The 23,437-nt window shown below is 45.0% G+C and overlaps 1 protein-coding gene across 2 annotated transcripts in view; it reads left to right on the top strand.

Annotated features, from left to right (window-relative positions):
- The first annotated feature begins 270 nt into the window (after positions 1–270).
- The window catches only part of LOC147033170 (phospholipid scramblase 1-like), a 145,711-nt gene continuing 122,544 nt past the window's right edge, over positions 271–23,437 (top strand). Inside the window, exon 1 of one of the 2 annotated variants that reach the window (XM_085871293.1) lies at positions 271–653. In XM_085871293.1, coding sequence (XP_085727419.1) covers positions 647–653 — 7 coding nt within the window. In that variant the 5' untranslated portion in view covers positions 271–646. The remainder of the gene's footprint in view (positions 654–23,437) is intronic. The other variant, XM_085871292.1, reaches the window with a different exon arrangement.

The following is a 23,437-nucleotide window of genomic DNA, read 5'->3' as shown; positions in this document are numbered from 1 at the left end:
AATACCCTTTTCATTTGGACAGTCGATCTCCGTTGGTTGATTAATTATCGAACGTTAAACCGCCTCATCCAACTTCCCGTTCCCGCCACCCCCCAAAAAAAATCCTTGTCCTGTAATGGTTGTTGATGTGTCGTTTGTGATTTGATGTCCCTTTTCCTCGTTTCCTCTTCCTGCCCACCCTCACATTCAATGGAAGTGTCGGCTCCTGTTGCGTTTGTGGTGACGGGGAGTTGTTGTCGTGGAGGGTGTGAGTGAGTGAGTGTGCTTTAGTCAGCTTGTGCATTGGGTTGTGATTGTGTTGTGGATGTAGAACGAGCTCGATGGCCAGATTGCCGTGCCGCGTCGACATTTCCTTGCTTTTTCTTGGATCAATGTGGTCAAGTGTTTATTGAATGTCGTGGGAGCTCTAGATTCCTGTAGATCTGAGAACACCTCCCCACAAAACTACACGACTCGATATCGCGTTCCTCCCCCTTCCTCCTCCCCCCCTCCCCCTCTCGTTCACCTGTTTTCTTCCATCCCCTGGTTATTGACTAGCGGTGTTATAAGTTGTGTCGAACAATGCTGGAGTTCGTGTAGTTGGTTTTACAAGAAGCCCGAGAAGCAGTGAACAGGTTGCCCTGCGCTCCTTGGTGTGCCGGTGAACATGACAGGTAAACGCGTTCACAAAAATAATTAATTAACGTGTAATTAATTGGCGACCGGTTTTTAATTTTGTGGAATATTTAATAACTTGTGTCTGTAAACAACTCATAATGTGCAAGTATTTGTACATTTTACGGCATTTTATACTTTATACTTTTGAATTGAAGAGGTTTTAGAAGCAGAGTTCAAAGGTCGAAGAAAGAGGTTGAGAGCCAAGGCATTGACAAAAGAGCAGACAGGAATGTGCAGACAAGGGATGAGACAGACAGGACAGCAAATAGGAAAAAAAAAAAATGAATTCTAACAGGAATAAAAAGTAGTGGAAACGATGCAAGGACAAATAATCACATAGACATGAGAACGTGCGATGGGACAGACAGATGACAAAGTCTTTTCATCGGACAGCGCAGTCATTGATGTAATACCCACATAAAAGAGGAGCACCTGGATGTTAAACTGGGTGATCCATCTGCCAGCATTAGTTGGTGGACATTAAAGACCCCACGGTGTCCTTCGTGTAGAGTAGGCGAGCTATCGCCGGCACCATGAATAAATTCCAAATTCCTGCTCTAACCTACTTGGGGCACTGCATCAGTAGCTTTTGTGTGTGCTGCATACAACAGATTAACAAGAAAAAGAAGCAACAAGATGGCAATCTGGATCATGTCCGGAAGCTTCGGGGGGGGGGGGGGGAAGCATTTTCCAAACTGAACGAGAAGGGAACTTGATAGAGCGCATCCCTCCACCAGGTTGAACGGATTACGATTTTTATCCCACTGATGGGCCAGATCTGGATCCAGAATTGAAGCAAACTCAAATCAGCTTGTTCGTGTCACCTAGCCAAATCTTCCACCAAGTTTCATCGAATCCATCCATAACTTTTTGAGATATCCTGCTCAGACAGACAGCAGACAGACAGACAGACAGACAAACAGGGGTGAAAACATAACCTCCGTCCATCTTTGGTGGTAGTCTGGTGTTGGCTCATCGGTTAAGAATGGTTAAGGTGTCTGGCATAAGATCTTAGGTTTTGAGTTCAAACCCCTGTTTCGATCATTGAATTAACACCAGGCGGGTTGACTCAGCCTGTCGTCCTTCCGAGGTTGCAAAATGACCACCAGCTTACTGGTAACAGGGGGCACTGCATCAGCGGCACAGCCACACCTCCAGAAATTGATGCAGCCAAACAGCCACAGGCTGCATACAAATAAATAAATGAAAAACCTTCAGTGGGGGAGGTAATTACATGGAGGAAAGATAACACTTGTGATGGAAACAATCAGTATATTATATGATGATGATGTAATTTATGGCTCATGTATTTAAACAAATATTTTCCATACTCAAGCTGCTGGAAAAACAGGTATTTCTCAACTAACCGCAGGTTAATTGCTGCCATTAATAAACCTTGGACAACAGTTATTGATACAAAGATGGAAACTCCATCAATAAAACATTTTTGGTGCAACACTGGAAATCATAATGTTCCACGTCACGTCTGCAACTTGGAAAGTCTGTGGACATGAATGGGTGGGAAACTTCCACCAAGTGGGTCAAAACTCAGTGTCCTCCTCCCTCCTTGTTTTCCTTTTCTCCAGTATCCAGCAACCTCCAGGTTAAACCTCCAAAATTCAGGCTGAGTGCACGCCTCCACTCATTTATTCCTCGCTTCTCCCATCTATGGAACCACCTTCCAAAGACTGTTCTGTCTTGCTCTTCAAGCAAACAGTGCACCACCATCTCTTATCATCCCCCGTCCTGACCCATGATCTTTATTACTCCCATTAACCTTCCGAACTCAACCATTTGACTTGCTACTTTCAGTGTTTCCTTCCCGCCTCTCTTTCCTGTTATCATGTTTGATGTTTGTCCCACTGTCAGTTCTGCCTTGCTCTTGCAGGAGCTTCACTCCAGTAAATAATTTTTCCGTCGATTAAAAAAAAAAAACGACAAACTCATTCATAAGGTGAAGAATTACAAGCTGTGATCGCACTGGGGAGAGAAGCAACACTTTTCTGGATCCACCCCCACCCTCTAGGAAGGATAGAGCTACTGCCCTCATTGAGGATAAATCGACTTCCCTCATTGAGGATAGAGCGACTGCCCTCATTAAGGACAGAGCGACTGCCCTCATTTAGGATAGAGCGACTGCCCTCATTGAGGATAGAGCGACTGCCCTCATTGAGGATAGAGCGACTGCCCTCATTGAGGATAGAGTGACTGCCCTCATTGAGGATAGAGCGACTGCCCTCATTGAGGATAGAGCGACTGCCCTCATTGAGGAGAGAGCGACTGCCCTCATTGAGGAGAGAGCGACTGCCCTCATTGAGGAGAGAGCGACTGCCCTCATTGAGGACCGAGCGACTGCCCTCATTGGGGAGAGAGCGACTGCCCTCATTGAGGAGAGAGCGACTACCCTCATTGAGGAGAGAGCGACTGCCCTCATTGAGGAGAGAGCGACTGCCCTCATTGAGGAGAGAGCGACTTCCCTCATTGAGGAGAGAGCGACTGCCCTCATTGAGGAGAGAGCGACTGCCCTCATTGAGGAGAGAGCGACTGCCCTCATTGAGGAGAGAGCGACTTCTCTCATTGAGGAGAGAGCGACTGCCCTCATTTAGGAGAGAGCGACTGCCCTCATTGAGGAGAGAGCAACTGCCCTCTATATATCATTGAGGATATATAGATTTAAAACAAATTTGACATCAACAACCCAGCAAACCATCCAGCATGACCCTAGAAACAACTTCTGTCGAACCAATGCCTTGCAACAAAGGATGGCCCATTGTATGGGACAACATGTCAGGATCGGTATTCGTGGATTCCCAGTAAAAGAAAACTTTATACAGCCAGTCCTCAACGTTGTAGTTACGTTCTTGAAAAATGTGATTAACTGAAACAACTTTAAGCGAATCCAATTTCCCCATAATAATTAATGTAAATATGGGGGGGGGGGGGTTAGGTTCCAGAAAAAAAAAATATCGTCAAACAAAAGACATTATTTACATCAAGAGTAAAAGTTTTAAATAAAATAAAATAAAACAATTGAATATCGTCATCTCGAGTTGCTTTTTTCTCATCATCTCAAGTTGCTTCAGATCTTCATTGATTCACTCTACGTGTGATTGCAGAAGTTTCTTAATGTCGGCTTCTTCCACCTCATCAAAACAAGCTTTATTAGCCAAGCCGAAGATAAGTTTCTTCATAGCGGGGACATCCTCAACTCCTTTCAAGTCATTGACATATTCAGGCCACAACTTCCTCCACATACCATTCATGTCCACCCGACGAACTTCAGCCCAGGACCCATCAATATTATCGATGCACAACTTGGTGTATACAAGGCGTGAACTGTACGTACTCTGAGTGGCCTTATACACTGGTATAGTTTAAACTGTAACTTTATTAAAACGAGGAAAATCTGAAACCTGAACCGATGCAGGTTTTTCCTGATGACTCCATATTTGCTCTTTATTTATCCTGATTCCTAATAATGACTCCAATGCAGGACAGTATTTGGTCTTCCGTATGATTGGTTTGGTACTAAATTAGAGGTAAAACAACTTTATAACAGAACGGTGAACGACATTAAAAGAGTATGTTCTCTCATAGATCAGTGACTTGATTACAAAACAAGAAGATGTCGTTCAGAACACGATACCTGCAAAATCCTTAAAACAAATTTGACCTCAACAATAATTATTGGTGGATGAATTAAATGAGCAAATATGCAACTCCTCTTCAAATTTCAAGGAAATCGCATGAATATTGACAGTTTTAGAAATTTGGCCTCTGTTGACCTGTTGGTCAATGTTGACCTAAAAAATAGGTGTTCATTGAATTCAGTGACCTGAAATGTAAATCCTTTTCAAATTTCAAGTCAATTGGATTGAAAATTGAGGATTTAGAAATACCAGCTTAGTTGTTGACCTTTGGCCTATGTTGACCTTTTGGATGACGTTGACCTCAAAAATAATTGCCTATTTGAATTCAGTGGCCTGAAATGTAAATACTTTTCAAATTTCATGTCAATCGGATGAAAATTGAGGATTTTAGAAATCTCACCTAAGTTGTTGACCTTTTATGTTGACAAACTATGTTGACCTTTTAACCTTACCTTTTGACCTCAAAAACAATTGGCTTCTTGCTTATGACAAACTGTACAATGTGGTGAAGCTTTGTGAAGATCGGTTTAAAATTGTGACCTGAAGGTGACAAACAGACAAACAGACAGACAAGAAAAAGACGTCGTGCAGAGCACGATACTTGCAAGTCCACCCCCCTCTCTCCAAAGGTTTCCATGGATACATCAAATTAATCCATTTCATTAAGATTACAATTGACAATCTTACTCAAAGCTCAGGTCAATCGGATGAAAATTGATTATTTTTCAGATTGAAATTGATGATTTTAGAAGTTTGACCTTGAGTTGACCTTTGACCTTTTGTCCTCAAAGATTTAGTTTTCCCAATTCTGCGCCTGGTGCCTGGTGTTGGCGCAGTGGTTAGGGCAGCGGCTTGGGACCCAAAAAGTCCTGAGTTCAAGCCCCGTTGGGCCACTGAATATATATATATATATATATATATATATATATATATATATATATATGTGTATATGTGTATATACTGCATATGTGTGTGTATATGTATGTATATATGTATATATATATGTATATATACCAAGTCGTATAACACCAGGGGGTTGACTCGGCCTGTCATCCTTCCGAGGTCGGCCAAATGAGTACCAGTATACTGGGCCGGTGTATACTCCGGTTAAAATAGGTGTACCAGATCCCTGTGTCGTAAGAGGCGACCAGGGTTGCGTCAGGAAGGGCATCCGGTGTAAAACATGTACCAAATCACTATGCGGATCATACGGATGATCCGCTGTGGCGACCCCGAACGGGAGCAGCCGAAAGAAGAAGAAGAAGAATTGGTTTTCCCAATTCAGTGATGCTTTGTGCAACTGCTGTTTGATTTTTCAAGTCAATCGGATTAGAAATGACAATGTTAGAAATCTGACCTAAAGATGACCTTTGACTTCAAAATCAATAGGCTTCTCAGTTGAGACTGCCCCAACGGCTTGGTAAAGTTTCATGACGATCGGTTTGGAATTGTGAGCTGAAGGCGAATGACAAACAAACAAACAGACAAAAACAAAATCGACTGACCAATATAGTTGAAAAATCTTCGATTTTGCAAATAACAATGTTAACCGGGACGATGTTAAGCGAGGACTTGTCGTACCTTCACATCCAAAGAATCACTTCAAAAATTCTCGCATCAACTTCGGATCTTCACCGAAGTCTAATCCATTCTACCCAATCACACACCCAACGTGTCCACCAAGTTTCGTCCCAATCCGTCAATAACTTTTTGAGATATTGTGTTATAATATCGTGTTTGCCATATCTCTCAATGGTGAAGAATCACTCTAAAAAAAAAATACTACGATCTGGATTTTCACCAAAATCTAATCAATTCGTCCTTGTCTTGTTAGGGTTCGATTCTTGATCCTACTCTGAGTTGTTGGATTGAGTAGCCCAACTCTCACGGGCAATGAGGCAGGACGTTGGTGCGGCTAGGCTCTCGTTAAGCGGTTATCTTGTTGGATTTGTCTGCCAGTAGTGGTCGTTGGGTGGATGTCAAAGATCGAGTGTGGTGTCTTTCACGCAAAGAGCAGGCGAGTCATCTCCGGTACTCTGAACAAATTAAAATTTTAATTTAAAAACAAATTAAAAATTGTTATTTCTCAGTTATTAGTGAACGGAACTGAACCAAACTTGACAGGTATATTCTTGAGACCATTCCCCGGGCATTAATGAGCTCTAATGGCGATTCCGGCCATTTGGACCAAGAAACGGCCCTTTTGGCTCATTTTCTTAAAATTGTTATTTTGGGTGGTCGCTTAACGACTGTTATTCTCAGGTTTTCCGTCTGTATGTCTGTAATGGACGGCTCTGGGGGCCAGAGGAGTCAACCGATTTTGATGAAACTTGACGGGTAGGTTCATACCAGGATCTAGTTGTATGCTTTTTAGCACCGTTGCTATGGACGCCACCGTTGCCTAGCAACGGGACTTTGAAATTTTTGAAAAAAACCCGAAAAATATTTTTATATATATATTTTTCGAAAATCAAAAATCACCTTCCGCACTTTTATGCGCATTATAATTATAATCAACCTCTTTGTCAAAAATTTTCAACCCGATCCGTCAAAAACTGAATGACGAGTATGCAATTATATAGCGACCACCCATGTCGCCTACCAGCTTGTCTCGGTTATTAGTGGAGGGAACCGAACCAAACTTGACAGGTATATACTAGAGACTAGAGACTATTCCCCAGGCATTAACTGAGGCCAAAGTATGATCCCGGCCCTTTGGGCCGATTAACGGCCCTTTCAGTCCATTTTCTTAAAATTGCTATTTCTCGGTTATTCGTGAAAGAAACAGGACCAAATTTGACAGGTATATTCTTGAGGTCACTCTGCAGGCAATAACTGAGCCCAAAGTGAGATTGTGGCCATTTGGGCTAACAAATGGCCCTCTCGACACGTTTTTTAAAAATTGCTTTTTCTCGGTTGTTCATAAACAAAACCGAACCAAATTTGACAGGTATATTCTGGAGACCGTTCCCCAGGCATTAGCTGAGCCCGAAGTTCGATTCCAGCCCTTTGAGCCAAGAAACGACCCTTTCGGTCCACTTTCTTAAAATTGTTATTAAAAAAAGATAATTAAATGCGCTGGGCGATGCCCAACGCAAAATTAAGTCCCAAATGATGATATGAAACTAGCCTCACTCTTGTGAGGTGTTCTGGTTTCTTTTTCTAATGCGATGAAAATCTTACCAAATTTCAAAACTATCCGTCGTCCGTGCTATCACTCACCTGAGAGATGTACGAATGAACTCCCACGGGGTATGTTCACAATTTGACATTGTTTTTTTTCGTGGAACCTAACCTAACCCCCCCTATTTACATTAATTATTATGGGGAAATTGGATTCACTTAAAGTCCTGTCAGTTAAAGTCACATTTTTCAAGAATGCAACGACAATGTGAAGGGAGGACTGGGAAAATAAAGTTTGCATTTACTGGGAATCCACACATACCGATACATACATGTTGACCCATCCAATGGACCATCCTTTGTTGCAAGGCATTGGTTCTACAGATGTAGTTGCTCGGGTCAATCTGGGTGGTTTGCTGGGTTGTTGAGGTCAAATTTGTTTTAACTCTAGATATCCTCAATGATATATAGAGGGCAGTCGCTCTCTCCTCAATGAGGGCAGTCGCTCTCTCCTCAATGAGGGCAGTCGCTCTGTCCTCAATGAGGGCAGTCGCTCTCTCCTCAATGAGGGCAGTCGCTCGGTCCTCAATGAGGGCAGTCGCTCGGTCCTCAATGAGGGCAGTCGCTCGGTCCTCAATGAGGGCAGTCGCTCGGTCCTCAATGAGGGCAGTCGCTCGGTCCTCAATGAGGGCAGTCGCTCGGTCCTCAATGAGGGCAGTCGCTCGGTCCTCAATGAGGGCAGTCGCTCGGTCCTCAATGAGGGCAGTCGCTCGGTCCTCAATGAGGGCAGTCGCTCGGTCCTCAATGAGGGCAGTCGCTCGGTCCTCAATGAGGGCAGTCGCTCGGTCCTCAATGCGGGCAGTCGCTCGGTCCTCAATGAGGGCAGTCGCTCGGTCCTCAATGAGGGCGGTCGCTCGGTCCTCAATGAGGGCAGTCGCTCAGTCCTCAATGAGGGCAGTCGCTCTGTCCTCAATGAGGGCAGTCGCTCTGTCCTCAATGAGGGCAGTCGCTCTGTCCTCAATGAGGGCAGTCGCTCTGTCCTCAATGAGGGCAGTAGCTCTCTCCTCCCTCGAGGGTGGGGATGGATCCGACAAAGTGTTGCTTCTCTCCCCAGTGCGATCACAGCTTCTAATTTTCACCTTAATAATGAGTTGTGTTGGTTTTTTTAATCGAAAGAAAAATTATTTACTGGAGTGAAGCTCCTGTAAGAGCAAGGTAGAACTGACAGTGGGACAAACATCAAACAAGATAACAGGAAAGAGAGGTGGGAAGGAAACACTGAAAGTAGCAAGTCAAATGGTTGAGTTCGGAAAGGTTAATGGGGGTAATAAAGATCATGGGTCAGGACAGGGGACGACAAGAGACGGTGGTGCACTGCTTGCTTGAAGAGAAAGACAGAACAGTCTTTGGAAGTCGGTTCCATAGATGGGAGAAGCGAGGAATAAAAGAGTGGAGGCGTGCACTCAGCCTGAATTTTGGAGGTTTAACCAGGAGGATGCTGGATACTGGAGAAAAGGAAAACCAGGAGGGAGGAGGACACTGAGTTTTGACCCATTTGGTGGAGGTTTCCCACCCATTCATGTCCACAGACTTTCCAAGTTGCAGACGTGACGTGGAACATTATGATTTCCAGTGTTGCACCAAAAGTGTTATATTGATGGAGTTGCCATCTGTGTATCAATAACTGTAGTCCAAGGTTTATTCATGGCAATAATTAACCTGCGGTTAGTTGAGAAATACCTGTTTTTCCAGCAGCTTGAGTATGGAAAATATGTTTCAATACATGAGCCATAAATTACATCATCATCATATAATATACTGATTGTTTCCATCACAAGTATTATCTTTCCTCCACGTAATTACCTCCCCCACTGAAGGCTTTTCATTTATTTATTTGTTTGCAGCCTGTGGCTGTGTGGCTGCATCAATTTCTGGAGGCTTGACTGTGCCGCTGATGCAGTGCCCCTTGTTACCAGTAAGCTGGTACTCATTTTGCGACCTGGGAAGGATGACAGGCTGAGTCAACCCGCCTGGTGTTAATTTAATGATCTGACAGGGGCTTGAACTCAAAACCCTAAGATCTTATGCCAGACACCTTAACCATCCTTAACCGATAAGTCAACACCAGACTAGCAGCAAAGATGGACGGAGGTTATGTTTTCACCCCTGTTTGTCTCTGTCTGTCTGCTGTCTGTCTGAGCAGGATATCATAAAAAGTTATGGATGGATTCGATGAAACTTGGTGGAAGATTTCGTTAGGTGACAAGAACAAGCTGATTAGATTTTGGTTCAAGTCCGGATCCAGATCTGGCCCATCAGTGGGATAAAAATCGTAATCTGTTCAACCTGGTGGAGGGATGCGCTCTTCCAAGTACCCTTCTCGTTCAGATTGGGAAATGCTCCACCCCCCCGAAATGCTTCCCCCCCCAAGCTTTACATGATTTCCAAAACAGTTGCTGAAGCTTTTCCATTGAATGCGGCAAAATAATAAAATTGAAAGGCATGATATTATTGAAAGGGGTGGAATTGCGGGATAGTTTGGAGGTATCGCACTCACCTTTCAGCTGTGTCGTGTGGGCTTGATTCCGGACATGATCCAAATTGCCATCCTGTTGCTTCTTTTTCTTTTTAATCTGTTGTATGCAGCACACACAAAAGCTACTGATGCAGTGCCCCAAGTAGGTTAGAGCAGGAATTTGGAATTTATTAATGGTGCCGGCGAAAGCTCGCCTACTCTACACGAAGGACACCGTGTGGTCTTTAATGTCCACCAACTAATGCTGGCAGATGGATCACCCAGTTTAACATCCAGGTGCTCCTCTTTTATGTGGGTATTACATCAATGACTGCGCTGTCCGATGAAAAGACTTTGTCATCTGGCTGTCCCATCGCACGTTCTCATGTCTATGTGATTATTTGTTCTTGCATCGTTTCCACTACTTTTTATTCCTGTTAGAATTTATTTTTCCTATTTGCTGTCCTGTCTGTCTCATCCCTTGTCTACACATTCCTTTCTGCTCTTTTCTCAATGTGTTGGCTCTCAACCTCTTTCCACTTGCATTCTAGCTCTTTCTTCAACCTTTGAGCTCTGCTTCTTAAACCTCTTCAATGAGCTTTCAATTCAAAAGTATAAAGTATAAATGCTATAAAAATGTACAAATACTTCCACATTATGAGTTCTTCTGTAACCCTTTATATCTTATTGACAATTTGTTTTATATATATATATATATATATATATATATATATATATATATATATATATATATATATATATATATATTGTTACCGATCTGGAAACCATTTGCATTCAACGTACAGATGTCCCAAAAGTCGGTTATGTCGTTAAGTATGTGTGTAGTCAGATCCCCTTCCTTTTGTCTGGTGGGAGAATTAAAGGCGTGCATTGCGATTTATTTTTAGTTCCGTTATTAAATCTTTACATCCAACGAACCCTCCAAAAAGCCATCTGACAACCATCCCATCTGCATGACCCCTCGGCCCATCACGATCCACCACTAACCAGCTGCCTTCTCGCACCCTGACGTGCCAAGGCAAGATCTCCCGGTTCCGGTTTCTGGGCTCCCACAAACGTTGTAACTCTTTCACCACAACCTTTGCAACATTGATACTGCTACTCGTCAAGTATGAACTCGCGTGGAAGAGTGGCTGGGTTTTTCCGGCAGGGGCCGTTGCAGCGTTGATACTGTTACTCGTCAAGTATGAACCCGCATGGAAGAGTGGCTGGGGTTTCCCGGCAGGGGCCAAGGCCCCGCCCTAGAAAGGTATGCCGTGGGACCCTGTCCAATCAAAGGTGGACAGCGAGGTGTATTCACCAAGGCCCCTCCCTGCTGAGGGAGGTCCATAAATTCCTGAGCACTCTCTGAGGCAGGGGTCTTTTTGGGGTCTTGGAGAGTCTTTTTGGGGTCTTGGAGAGTTTTGGTGGGTTTTTGCTGTTACGAGGGCTGTCACAAAAGGGCTTTTGCTGTCACGAAGGGGTGGTCGAGGCGGCAATCGTGTCTCTGCTGGCCCTCTATAAGGAAGGAAAGAGCAATCCCGACCCCCCTCCATGGAACCTGGCCATTCACCACCTGAGCTCCGCCACCAACCTCGAGTCCCACACGTGCGACTGGGGACCAAACCAGCGACCATTGTCAGTTGCCATAGCATGGAGTATCCCCTTTCTCCGACAGCCAGGTACCCAACCGAACTCTGACCCCCAGGTTGTCTGTCCTCAGCTGCAAGGTCCAATAAAGAACTCTGGGTTTCTTTTCATTTGTGTGTGTGTCTGCACGTGGGCCCGTCTTTAAGTGGAACTGAATAAGTGATTTTTGGATCATTGTAAATACTTCTTGCATATTCACGTTAAGTCTTGATTTGTGTCTTCTTTTACTGTAAATAAAACTTGTTAGAAATGTTCCCAGTCTGTTTCCGTCCCTTCTTGAATTGGTCCAGCATGGTACAGATCTGAGTTTAGGCGGGGTTTTATCCCTGATAATGCGTTCCTTCCAGCCAGCACGGCTTTGGCAGTTTCCGCTCGGCTGCACCCAAACCGGAGTTGGTAGTCGGTAGTTGGAAATCTACCGCAGTGGGTAGAGTGACCCGGTTCGAGCAAGACGTGCCGAGGGCATGGTTTCCCCGGTAGTCGAAATCGCTTAGTTAATTAGGTAAATTGGTTATAGACAAATAGACCCTGTGCTACGTGGATGAGATATTGGCGACCACGGTCGGTTAAACGACCCGCCGGCTCACGGAGTTATCCGAGAGACGGCCTACAATTCCGGGGAGATTGGTGGGAGACGACGCAAGCTTACCCCACCTTGTGGTCATTCTCGCTACCGACCCCCGGCCCACAACAATATATATATATATATATATATATATATATATATATATATATATATATATATTTGTGTCCAGTTGCCCATTGAAAGCCTTCCATACTATTGGTATTCCAAGAAACGAATGGGATTTCCAGGGACTGTCATTCTCACACTTAAGAGATTTCAATCGAATTTGGCACAAGTACAGAATGTAATAAATGGACGAACCGATTCAATTTTGGGTTCAACAGGTCAAGGGTCATGTGCTCTTTGTTAGGGGTGGAATTCGGTTGACATGTAACGCATGCACAGCTATATTAATTGACATATTCGTGCCAAACTTTTTTATTTTACGTTTACGTCTACAAAATTGAGGCTCATGGAAGGGCATGAACTGGCAATTGGGCCACAGTTGGACACAACAATTAATGGAATGAATGAAGAGGAAAAAGACAGAGGGAGAGGAAAGGCAGGCAGCCTGCACATAAGAAGTCAGGGTTATATTTTGGGTGAATGGGAATAGAAGAGATTATGGGCAGGCATTTGGGATGATGGGCGATCATGGGGCACCACCTCTTGAAGCCCTGGGATGAAGAATGGGACTGAACAGCCTCAGAAAAGCTTTCAGACAAAAGAGTGTAGATGGGAAGAAAGCCTGGATTTGGGGAGTTTAACAAGGAAGGTGTTACTGGAAGAACGCATGCATTCTGGAGGAGTTGGGAAGGGTCCGACGACTGAAAGAACTGATGGAGTTAGACTGGAGAAGAGGAAATTGAAAAACCAGAGAGGATACCGACCTATCTGTGATGTAAGAGCAACAGACCATGTGCCTCAATCTCATCGTCGGAAATTTAATGGTTAAGTTCAGGTTGAGAGATTATTTTATTGTTTTTAGCTCACTTGGAACGTAGATCTGGGGAGCTTATGGGATGGGGTTGCTCCCCAAAATAAATTTTGCTGATTTGGTCTCGTATTGACTTCCTCCTCAGTTTCATCATTCTACCAGGTGAGCACCCAGGGGTATTGCTTCTATTTCTTTTTTAGTGATGAGTTCTTGATGCTGCGGCATTAATTTGCAACTTTTGTTGACTCCAGCATTTTCAAAAGCTCACTCCAGCATTGTTCCAAGGCTCAGGAACGATTAGAAAAGGAGACAGTGAATCCAGTTTGTCACTTCTAAACCTTGTTGGTTGATTTTGATGTTAAAAAAAAGATTTGACTTGTCCACCACAAATTTATTGCAGTTCAGGACCGATAAATGCTGCAGAGGGAACTACAGAGTTCATAGAACACAATAACCACACAGTATTGAAGAATATACTTCAATTTTAATAAAGTAATTATTTCAAAGTTCGTTTCAAAAAAAAAAAAAATCCAGCAGTTTCGTGCAATTGATCCTGTACATCATCACCCTTATACACTAGTAAGATGACATTGAGTCACAGTGCAGGAGATGGAGGCCTTATTGATTACCATAGAATGCAACATCAATCAGCATTGTATACAGCCATATTGGTGATTATATATATATATATATATATATATATATATATATATATATATATATATATATATATATATATATATATATATATATATAACCGGGCGTAGTGGCGTGCGCCTGTAATCCGGCTACTCGGAGGCTTGGGTTGGAGGATCGCTTGAGGACGGGAGCTCTGCGCTGGGCCACGATATAAGAGGGTGTAGGGCAGCCCGGAATCATGGCGAAACCCAATCATTATCCCTGTGTCGTAAGAGGCGACCAGGGTTGCGTCAGGAAGGGCATCCGGCGTAAAATCAGTATGCGGATCATAACGGATGATCCGCTGTGGCGACCCCTAACGGGAGCAGCCGAAAGACGAACAACAACAACATATATATATATATATATATATATATATATATATATATATATGTATATATCATGGTTCTTGGAAGTATGATGAAGGCGTTTTATAATTCAATTTTAAATACAGGTTTTGAGAGGTTTAAAGGCATACAAGTTAATTAATTCTGGGTTTTACCGCTGTTTTACCCAGTGTCGATTACATCACCCTATCTAACATGTTACATTAGTTATCGTGCTTGTTTGTGTCCTTTAAAACGACCTTATAAACAGCAAGTTTGCTGTTTGGAATGATTTTCAATTTTGTTTCACTGTCAGACAGGGAAACAGTAGAACTAGAAGGGCACTCAGTGGAGTGCATACCTCCACCATGTAATGCCTGATCTACGAGAACATATCGGGCCCAATACATTTTTGAAATATCATGCTATACAGTACTATATCATTTTTAGCCCTATCTCTCAATGGTGAAGAATCGCTTTATAAAATTTTCAGATCTTCACCAAAATTGAATCAATTCTTCCTTGTCACACACACATGTTCACAAAATTTCATCCAGATCCATCCACAACTTTTTGAGATATCCTGCACACAAACAGACAAACAGAAAGGGGTGCAAACGACCTCCTTCACCTTCGGTGGCGGGGGTAAATGTTATGTCACTCCTCTCTGCACATGTGCAATTGGGATGAATTCAGAGCCAAAGTAGTGTACAGTAAGATCCCAACATTCGTGGTGGATGCGTTCCTGGAAAATGCCACGAATGTCAAATCCACGAACTTTGAGGCATTGTTTCAATGGGCAAAGGGGGGATAGGTTCCTGGCAGCTTATGAGGAAAAATGATTCATGAGGATTTTTTTTTTAATTCGACAATCATGAATGCACATGATTAGTTTCATTTAAAATGCTTACAGATTAAAAAAAAACACAACAACAGCAGATAGTTTCCAATTTTTACTTAAGACTAGAAGATAACCCGCGCAAAGCGTGGCATAACACGGATGTGACGCTGTAGTATATCGCGAAATAAGTGCCTGTTATTGAAAAAAGCAGAGCATACTTACTAATGTTAACCCAGTCCACTGTAAACGACGTTATCCGTGTCGTAGAAGCCGTTGTTGGGTTGACTCAGTTGTGGCAGTATTTTGAATCCCATTTGGGGTTGCACGTAAATGTTAAGAAGAGGTCAGGTTTCGAGTATCGCCGAACGACAGCCATCAAGTCCTGATACAGTTGATGCATATTTCGTGGGCTTCCGGTAAATGACGACGGAAGGACAACTCTGCGACCGATTGAGGCACCGTCAGTATCCCCAGCGGCGGCTGCATCAGATAGTCCTTGATACAGCTCCACCCGCAATTGCCGTTGATTGTGGTGGACATAGTTCAGGTGACCTTGTTCAACCCCTGCGTATTGATCGACAATATATTGTTGTAGTAATCTACCACTACATAGTATATTACAGTAAAGTTACTAGTAATCATCAAATGGTAAGCGTAAAACTCCATAGTCAGTGAAAAGGTGTTGCAAGAGGGGAGGTGGTTCACTGATGTTGGGAAGAACAATTTTTCCTTCCATACAGCAGGTGGAAAATTTAGCGTTCACCCCGAGGCAACCGGAATGCAGTTCAGCTTTCCACATGTACGCGCCACAGGAAGAGCACATAATGTCCATCTTTCCAATGCTGTGTATGAGGGGAAATGGTCTCTCATTGTCTCTCATTGCAATTCACTGAGAGCGTGTGGCGAGATATTCTTTTGATAGCTGCACTTCCTATTACGTACTGCTGTTGCACATGTGTCTGAATTTTTACGTTTCGGCATCTTGTGGCTCACAGAATGCTCACTACAGTCTGGAAGGACTGGAAGGAAAAAAAACAGGGCCAAGCTTTATGATCACAGTTGGAAATGTCGGCACGCTCTTGGCTGAGCGGTTGCACGCACTCCATCTTGCCACACTATTCGTCTGGTGTTCGTATGGTGAGGGCTTATAGGCTGTTTCAAGTTGGGGACCCATCACAGCAATTTTAGACCCTTTTGTCACGGAACTCCGATAATGGATCTATTCCAACAGGGGACATTTGGAATCTGAAGCAATACTGGACATGTGTGTCAAAGCTCAGACTCATCTGTCCGCCGCATGTCTCGGAAACCATGGCAGTTTGTTCGTTTAATAGTATAGATATGACGCAACTTTTGATGTGTTTTATGTGTGCAGCTCGTGTGAGATGGTTTTCGAGATGTTTATGTGTGGCTGGTGGGAGATGGTTTTCGAGATGTTTTCTGTGTTCGGCTGGTGGGAGGTTGTTAATGCATGACAATTCCGTGAATGCAGTGGCATACCTAAGGTATGGCAGGTATGGCACATGCCCTGGGCGCCACTTGAAAGGAGAGGGGGGTGGTGGCGCCACTGAGCAGGACTCGGTCTCTGTGAAGAATGGAATATTGAAGTTGAAAGATGTCAGAGACGAAGGAAACGAATGGCTGATGAGAACTTGAAAGACGCTGGGTTAACAACCAAGGAGGAAATGGAAAGATTCATGAAGGGAACACTTGACCATCTTCACAGAGAAATGGACAAAAGGTACGCTCGTTTGCACGCCACCGACGCCAAGTTTGGGTTCCTTCTCAATGTCGAGGGACTGTGTTACGGCACCAACGGTGACGACCTAAAGAAGAAGTGCGAAAATTTTGGCGAATGGTACAGCTCTGATGTTGATGGACAGCAGCAGGTCAGGTCAGGTATGGGAGCATGTGCCAGAACAGCGCGTCGCTGCGTCCACTTTCCGCCGGTACTCCAGGGGCCTCCGTCTGGCCATCCCCCAGGCAGATGCCAGGCCCATCCCCATCTCCTTGAGATGATGGTCAACCTGCTGCAACCATGAGGCACGTGGTCGGCCCACTGGCCTCCTCCACTCATGAGACTCCCTCGCTGAGAGAATCTGGTGAGCAGGATCAGCGTCAGGAAAACGAGCCACATGTCCATACAGCCGCAGCTGACGCTCACGGACTATGCAGGTAACAAATCTCATCCGAGTCTCTCTCAGCAACCGCTCGTTGGACACAAAATCCGACCAGCGATAGCCAAGGATTCTCCGAAGAGACCTGGTACCAAAGGAATTAAGTCTCCGTCTCAGATCCTTGGTCAAAGTCCAAGTCTCGCACCCATAGAGCAAGACTGGAAGTACCAAGGACCTGAAGACTCGGACTTCTCGTCCTCCCGCACAGGTACCGGCAGCGCCACCCCATGATCCAGTGAATCCATGACTCCCCAGGCCCGACCCAGACGTCTATTGACCTCCGGCTCACAACCTGCGGAGACATGAATATCACTGCCAAGGTAAGTGAATCTATCCACGACCTCAACATCCTCACCACAAACAGACACAGACAGGACAGCAGCATCCAAGATGTCACCGAAAGCCTGGATCTTTGTTTTGACCCAAGAAATCCGTAATCCCAACGGCTCCGACTCCTCATTCAGCACCTCGAGGGCCCCCAAGAGGATGTCTAAAGTCTCCGCAAAGATGACTGCATCATCTGCAAAATCAAGGTCCGAGATCTTGACATTGCCAAACGATGCACCGCAACTTGATCTCTCCGACATCCTCCCAAAAATCCAGTCCATACAAGTGCTGAAAAGTGTGGGGGCAAGTACACATCCCTGACGAACTCCAGTAACAACTGGAAATAAGTCAGAGGCGGTACCACCACACTTCACAGCACTCTCAGCACCAGAGTAGAGTTCAGACATCAGATCGATCAGTTTCGGTGGCACCCCACGAAGACCAAGAATCCTCCAGAGGACATCCCGATTCACTGAATCGAACGCTTTACAGAGATCAACATAGGCTGCAAGCAGCCCCTGCCGAAACTCTCGTCTGCGTTCAGTGAGGACACGAAGAGCAAGGATACGGCCAATCGTTGACCTCTTTGGTGTAAAGCCTGACTGCTCTGGACGCTGGTGCTCCAAGCAGATGGTGGCGAACCCTATCAAGAATTATCCGAGCAAAGACCTTGCCCGGCACTGAGAGCAGCGTCACCCCTCGGTAGTTGTTGCAGTCTTGGCGATCACCCTTCCCTTTCCAGAGAGGGACAACAAGGCCCCTCTTCCAGTCAGTTGGGATGATGCCTGTGTTCCAGGCAGAGCACAAAACTGCATGCAACGACGAGAGTGCAGCATTTCCACCAGCCTTGAGAAGTTCAGCATGGATGCCACAGATCCCTGGAGCTTTGCCCCGTTTCAACTGGTTCACCGCAGCCCGTGTTTCCACAAGCGATGGTGGACCACAGTTGATTCGAGGGTCAGCAACAGGGATTGTAACACCCTTGACGTCCAACTCGACAGCTGGGGGATCAGCCTGGTACAACCGCTCAAAGTAACCGGCCCAGCGGGCCTTCACTTCAGACTCCTCTGTCAAGAGCCTACCACTCTCTGCTCGAACTGCAGTGCTCCGAGGGATGGGCTTGGATGAACGTAATGCGCGAATTGGCCTGTAAGCGGGACGAGAATCACCTGTCCACAGGTGATGCTCTACCCCCTCACAGATTCCTCGCACATAGGCCTCCTTGTCCACCCTCAGTGCACGTACAGTTTTACGCCTCAGCTCCCTGAACAGCTCAGCTCTGCCATTCAACCTGGCCCTGCGACTCTGGTCAATGGTATCCAGTGTCCCTTGAGAGACAAAATTCTTCTTTGCCCTGCGGTGAACTCCAAGGCATCCACCGGCAACATCAAGGACGGTGGTCTTGAAGGTGCTCCACAACTCTTCAGGACCCACCAAAGCACCCAGAGCCCCCAAGTGTCCACTCAGCCTGTTCGCAAACTCCTCAGCTACTCTCTCATCCCTGAGCTTGGCAACATCCAGCCTAGGCTGGGATGGTACCATTCTCCAGGATTTAAGGTGCAGCTTTAGAGTTGCTACAACAAGCCTGTGGTCAGTATTGAGGAACTGAGCACTCCGGTAGACCCTGCAGTTCTGGATCATCCTCCAACGACCGTCAATGAGGACATGGTCAATCTCCTTTGCCACACCGCCAGCGTTGGAATACCAAGTCCAGCGATGAGCTTGCGGGCGCTGAAACCATGAACCAGCCACCCTAAGTCCATGACTTCTTGCAAAGTCAAGGAACTTAGTGCTATTCTGGTTCAGACCCATGGGGACCAACACACACCTCATAACCATCCCTATCAGCTCCAGTCGATGCATTGAAATCCCCCAAGACTAGAAGTGTATCTCGTCTGGGGCACTGATCAACCACAGACTCGAGTGTGGCGTAGAATGCATCCTTCACGGTAAGATCACTCGCCTCAGTCGGAGCATAAATAGAGACCAGGGAAATGACACCTAAGGAGTGACGAATCCTTAATCTCATAATACGCTCGTTGACCGGTGTTACCTCAATTATCATTGGGGTCAGCTTATTGGACACAGCTACAGCAACTCCTTGGGTATGGTAACCATCAGAGCGACCAGACCAATAGTAGGTGTAACCACCCACCATTATCTCGCCGCAATCCGGTCTCCGAACCTCAGAGAGAGCTGCAATCCCGATGTCCAAAACGCTTGAGCTCAGATGATAACAGAGACAGGTGATCATCCTCTCTTAGGGATAGGACATTCCAGGCACCCACCCGAAGGGACCGCCTCAGGTTAACCCAAAGGAGACCGCCGTCTGGTGGACGACACCTCAGCACCACTCCGACACACTCTCCCGCAATCTGACCCAGGGATGTTACCCCGTGGTTTCCCTCCTATCAAAGATTGGGGGTCCTGAAGGCTTTGCCCCAATCCCATCATCCGGTGAGCTGCCCTGCGAAGAAGCTGCACAGGAGAGTACTCCCCACGGAGTGGGTTTTCAGATTTTTTGCGTTTTTGCGTTTTGCGGAATGAAGCGTTTTACGGTGGCTGGAGTGCAAATCCTGCCACCAACCTCCTAATAAGAAGTAACCCAACTGCAGGAGGACGTCCGCAGACACAGTTGGGCACTAGATATGGATGGCCGTTGGCTCACAAGGAGCTCCTCCGCCCTTTGACAGGTTTTGTTTTTAATCCTGCTGGGTGTCCATATCCAAACACCCTCCTCACCAGAAAACCTGGTGGGGGAGACGGTTTAGTCGCCGACAACCCGACCATGGAACAGGTTAGTACAGGTTTACATGGTACCTGTAGCAGGTCACAGATCGAACCTGACCTGACATATGATCGAACCTGACCTGACCTGACAGCAGCTGTATGAAGAAATTTGGGATTTCAGAATGTTGCTATCAAGTAGGGCCAACATGAACATCTCAAGAGCTGAAGAGCTTCTCGAATTTATTGTTCAATATGGAAATGAGAGCGTCTTCCCCGATCTTCCCATTGCTATTCAGATAATGCTACACATCGCAGTTTCCATCGCCAGCTGTGAGAGATCATTCAGCAAGTTAAGACTAATACTTTCGTACTTGAGAGCCTCCATGGGTCAAGGCAGACTCTGCGATCTTGCTCTGTTGAGTGTAGAAAGAGAAGAAACTGAAAAAAAAACTGACTTTGAGCACATCATGAGACCAATTTGCATCAGTGAAAGCAAGCCATAGTTTGTTAATGAAAAGATTGACGAGCTTGGGTTGTAATTTTGACCTGATATTACGGTAAAGTTATCTAAAAGATGGGTGTCAGATGTTTGGACAGGGGCGCACTTTCAGTGCTTGCTTGCCATAGGAGCTATTTTCCGTCGATACACCCCTGCGTGAATGTCAGGGTTTCACGGTTCTGTAAAAGAGCAAACTTGTCTTCCTCTTCATGTTCCAATTCGTGTTCAAAATATAACATTCTATTTAAACAAGTTTTTTTTTTCGATCATAAACTAAGACGACAGCCAGCCAGCCAGACAGACGGAGGGACATGAACCAATTGCTTAACCCTGCTTTTCGCTTCGCATGTGCAGGGTATTTAAGTTGTCAGATGTTTGAAGAAATCTTCTTTTTCTTCTTTTTATATATTTTTTCAAATGCAGTACATGGCTGCGAGTTGCATCATTGACTTGAGGGGTCATTGCCGCATAGCTGTGTCGGTTAGAGCAGGAATTTGTAATTTGTTCAGGGGCCTGGAGGAATCTCACTTCCTCTTTGCGAAGGACACTGTGGGATCTTTAATGCCTACCAACTAATTCTGGCAAACAGGAGGCCCAGATTAACCTCCATCTGAGGTACAGCACACCCATTAATGAATCGTCCTGTCTGCAAAACACCAAGATGATGGTTTATAGTTGAGCCGAGATTGAAACCCAGGCTAGACAGGTTCGAGGCAAGTGTATGTACTTCTCGGACATCCTGCCAGTCCTTGAAGTCTGACTGTCTGCTGAATTTGGAACCTGGCACAGCTCAAGGTCAATGCATATTTGCACTGAGACCTGTGTGGGAATATGAGCTTAACCATCACTTAAGTTTGCTTTGTGCTGAGATTGCCATCTTACGAGAAATGAATGCCTCGACATAACCATCCATTAACCAGGTCACCAAGACTGGAGTAGACCGCTGCGGTCTGGAATTACCGAACTGTTCCAGGAAGTGGGCATGTCCCTCTGCAGCAGTTTGTTGTTCTGTGACGATTTGGTGTATGTGATGACTGATTGAAGGTCGTGACCGTAAAGGTAAGCAAACCGGGACACAAGAGGAGTGCAATAGGGTCATCATGCTTGTACCATATCCACATATAAGCAGAACCACTTACTGTAAGTTATAGTAGTTAGATACTTATCCTCAGGCTTAGAATTTGACCCGAGTAATGGTGCACAATTACATACCTTGAAAAGATACCGTCAGATCCTGAAAGTACACAACCTAAATGTGGTGGCTCAATTAGAGTTGCATCCCTCTTTGAAGGATGGCATGGTCCAGGATGCAGCACCGCTGATGGAATTTCATCAGAACGACGGGAATCAAATCCAAGCTGGACGGCTCAATTGTGAACCCACCATCAAGTGAGCTCCTTTTCTCAGAAGATGGCATTCATTTGTTTGATGAGTACGTGGCCAGAAGAGCCTGTGTGTCTGATAGAGAGAAATGCTTTATTCTGGGGTTGGTGTAGCTCAGCCATGATGGGCCGATTAGCCACCTCCTGCGTCGAAGTTCCTTGTTATTTGTGGTACTCTGTGAAAATTACTGGACTTGAACAGAAGAAGATAAACCACTCTTTTCACATTTTCAGACCCAAAGGGCTACCAACGCAGTTTTTCCTGGGCTTGGGGGGCACAATCCCGGATGGGTCGCCACTCCGACGCAGAATACTCAAATGGTTCGTTCTTCCCAGTAGCCTGGTACTCATTTTTCCGACCTCGGAAGGATGACAGACTGAGTCAACACACCTGGAGTTGTGTTTACGGGATGACAGGAGCTCAAACTCAGGACAATAAGAACTTGAGCCAACCACCTTAATCATTACATCAACACCAGGCTTCACCTGAATACTTAGATAGCTATGTTTATTTGTTGTTTAGGTCATATTTGTTTTATTACAATGTTGACTTTATCTCATTTGTCACTCTGCTAACGATTCTCACCAGTTGCCTTTAATACTTGTTTGCTTGTCCCGTCCCTTGTTTGCTCTCTGAGTATTTTTAACAATACAAATCGTGACATATTGTCTCTCTTTGGCATCAAATGTTTAAAGTTGAATGCATGGTCCAAACATCCTAATTTTTTCTTGTGCTTTGCCTATTGTTACACACCAAGTTCACAGAAACAGCGAGTTGTGCAAGTTCGAATGGTACCACTGATGTAAATGAGACACTCAGCAGTTTTATTACCTCCGCCACCGAATGTGGACGGAAGTTATGTTTTCACCCCTGCCTGTCTGTTTGTCTGTTTGTCAACAAAATATCTCCAAAAACTTGTGCACGGATTCAGACGAAATTTTATGAAGAGCTTGGGTATCTGACTCGGATGAAATGATTAGATTTTGGTGAAGATCCGAATCCGGAACTGGATCTCAGAATTTTTCAAATGATTCTTCACCATTGAGAGATTGGGCGAAAAAAGACATGCAGCACAACATCTCACAATTATGATTTTCAACATTGTGCTAATCAATACGAAACTTGTCCATTTGTGGTTAATAGTGTGGTCAAAGGCTTTGTTCTAATTTTGCATCAATTTTGTTGCGCAGATTAGTTGATAGCTTTATGAAGAAGAAAGGAAAGAAAGCAGACAATGGTTTTGTTGAATATGCAGAAAACGAGTTGGATGCAATTCAATTAAATGCACGCAGTGTTATAGATGGCGTCACAAAAGGTGCAGTGGCATCGGAAAATTTGGGACAAAGCTGGGAGTTTCACTTGTAGAACAGGTGAAGATG

Source organism: Eptatretus burgeri, chromosome 2 (genome assembly GCF_056783735.1).
Source record: "Eptatretus burgeri isolate ZD-2024b chromosome 2, Ebu_testis_v1, whole genome shotgun sequence".
NCBI lineage: Eukaryota > Metazoa > Chordata > Myxini > Myxiniformes > Myxinidae > Eptatretus > Eptatretus burgeri.
Note: the sequence above shows the minus strand (reverse complement) of the source record. Positions and strands in the feature narration are given on the sequence as shown.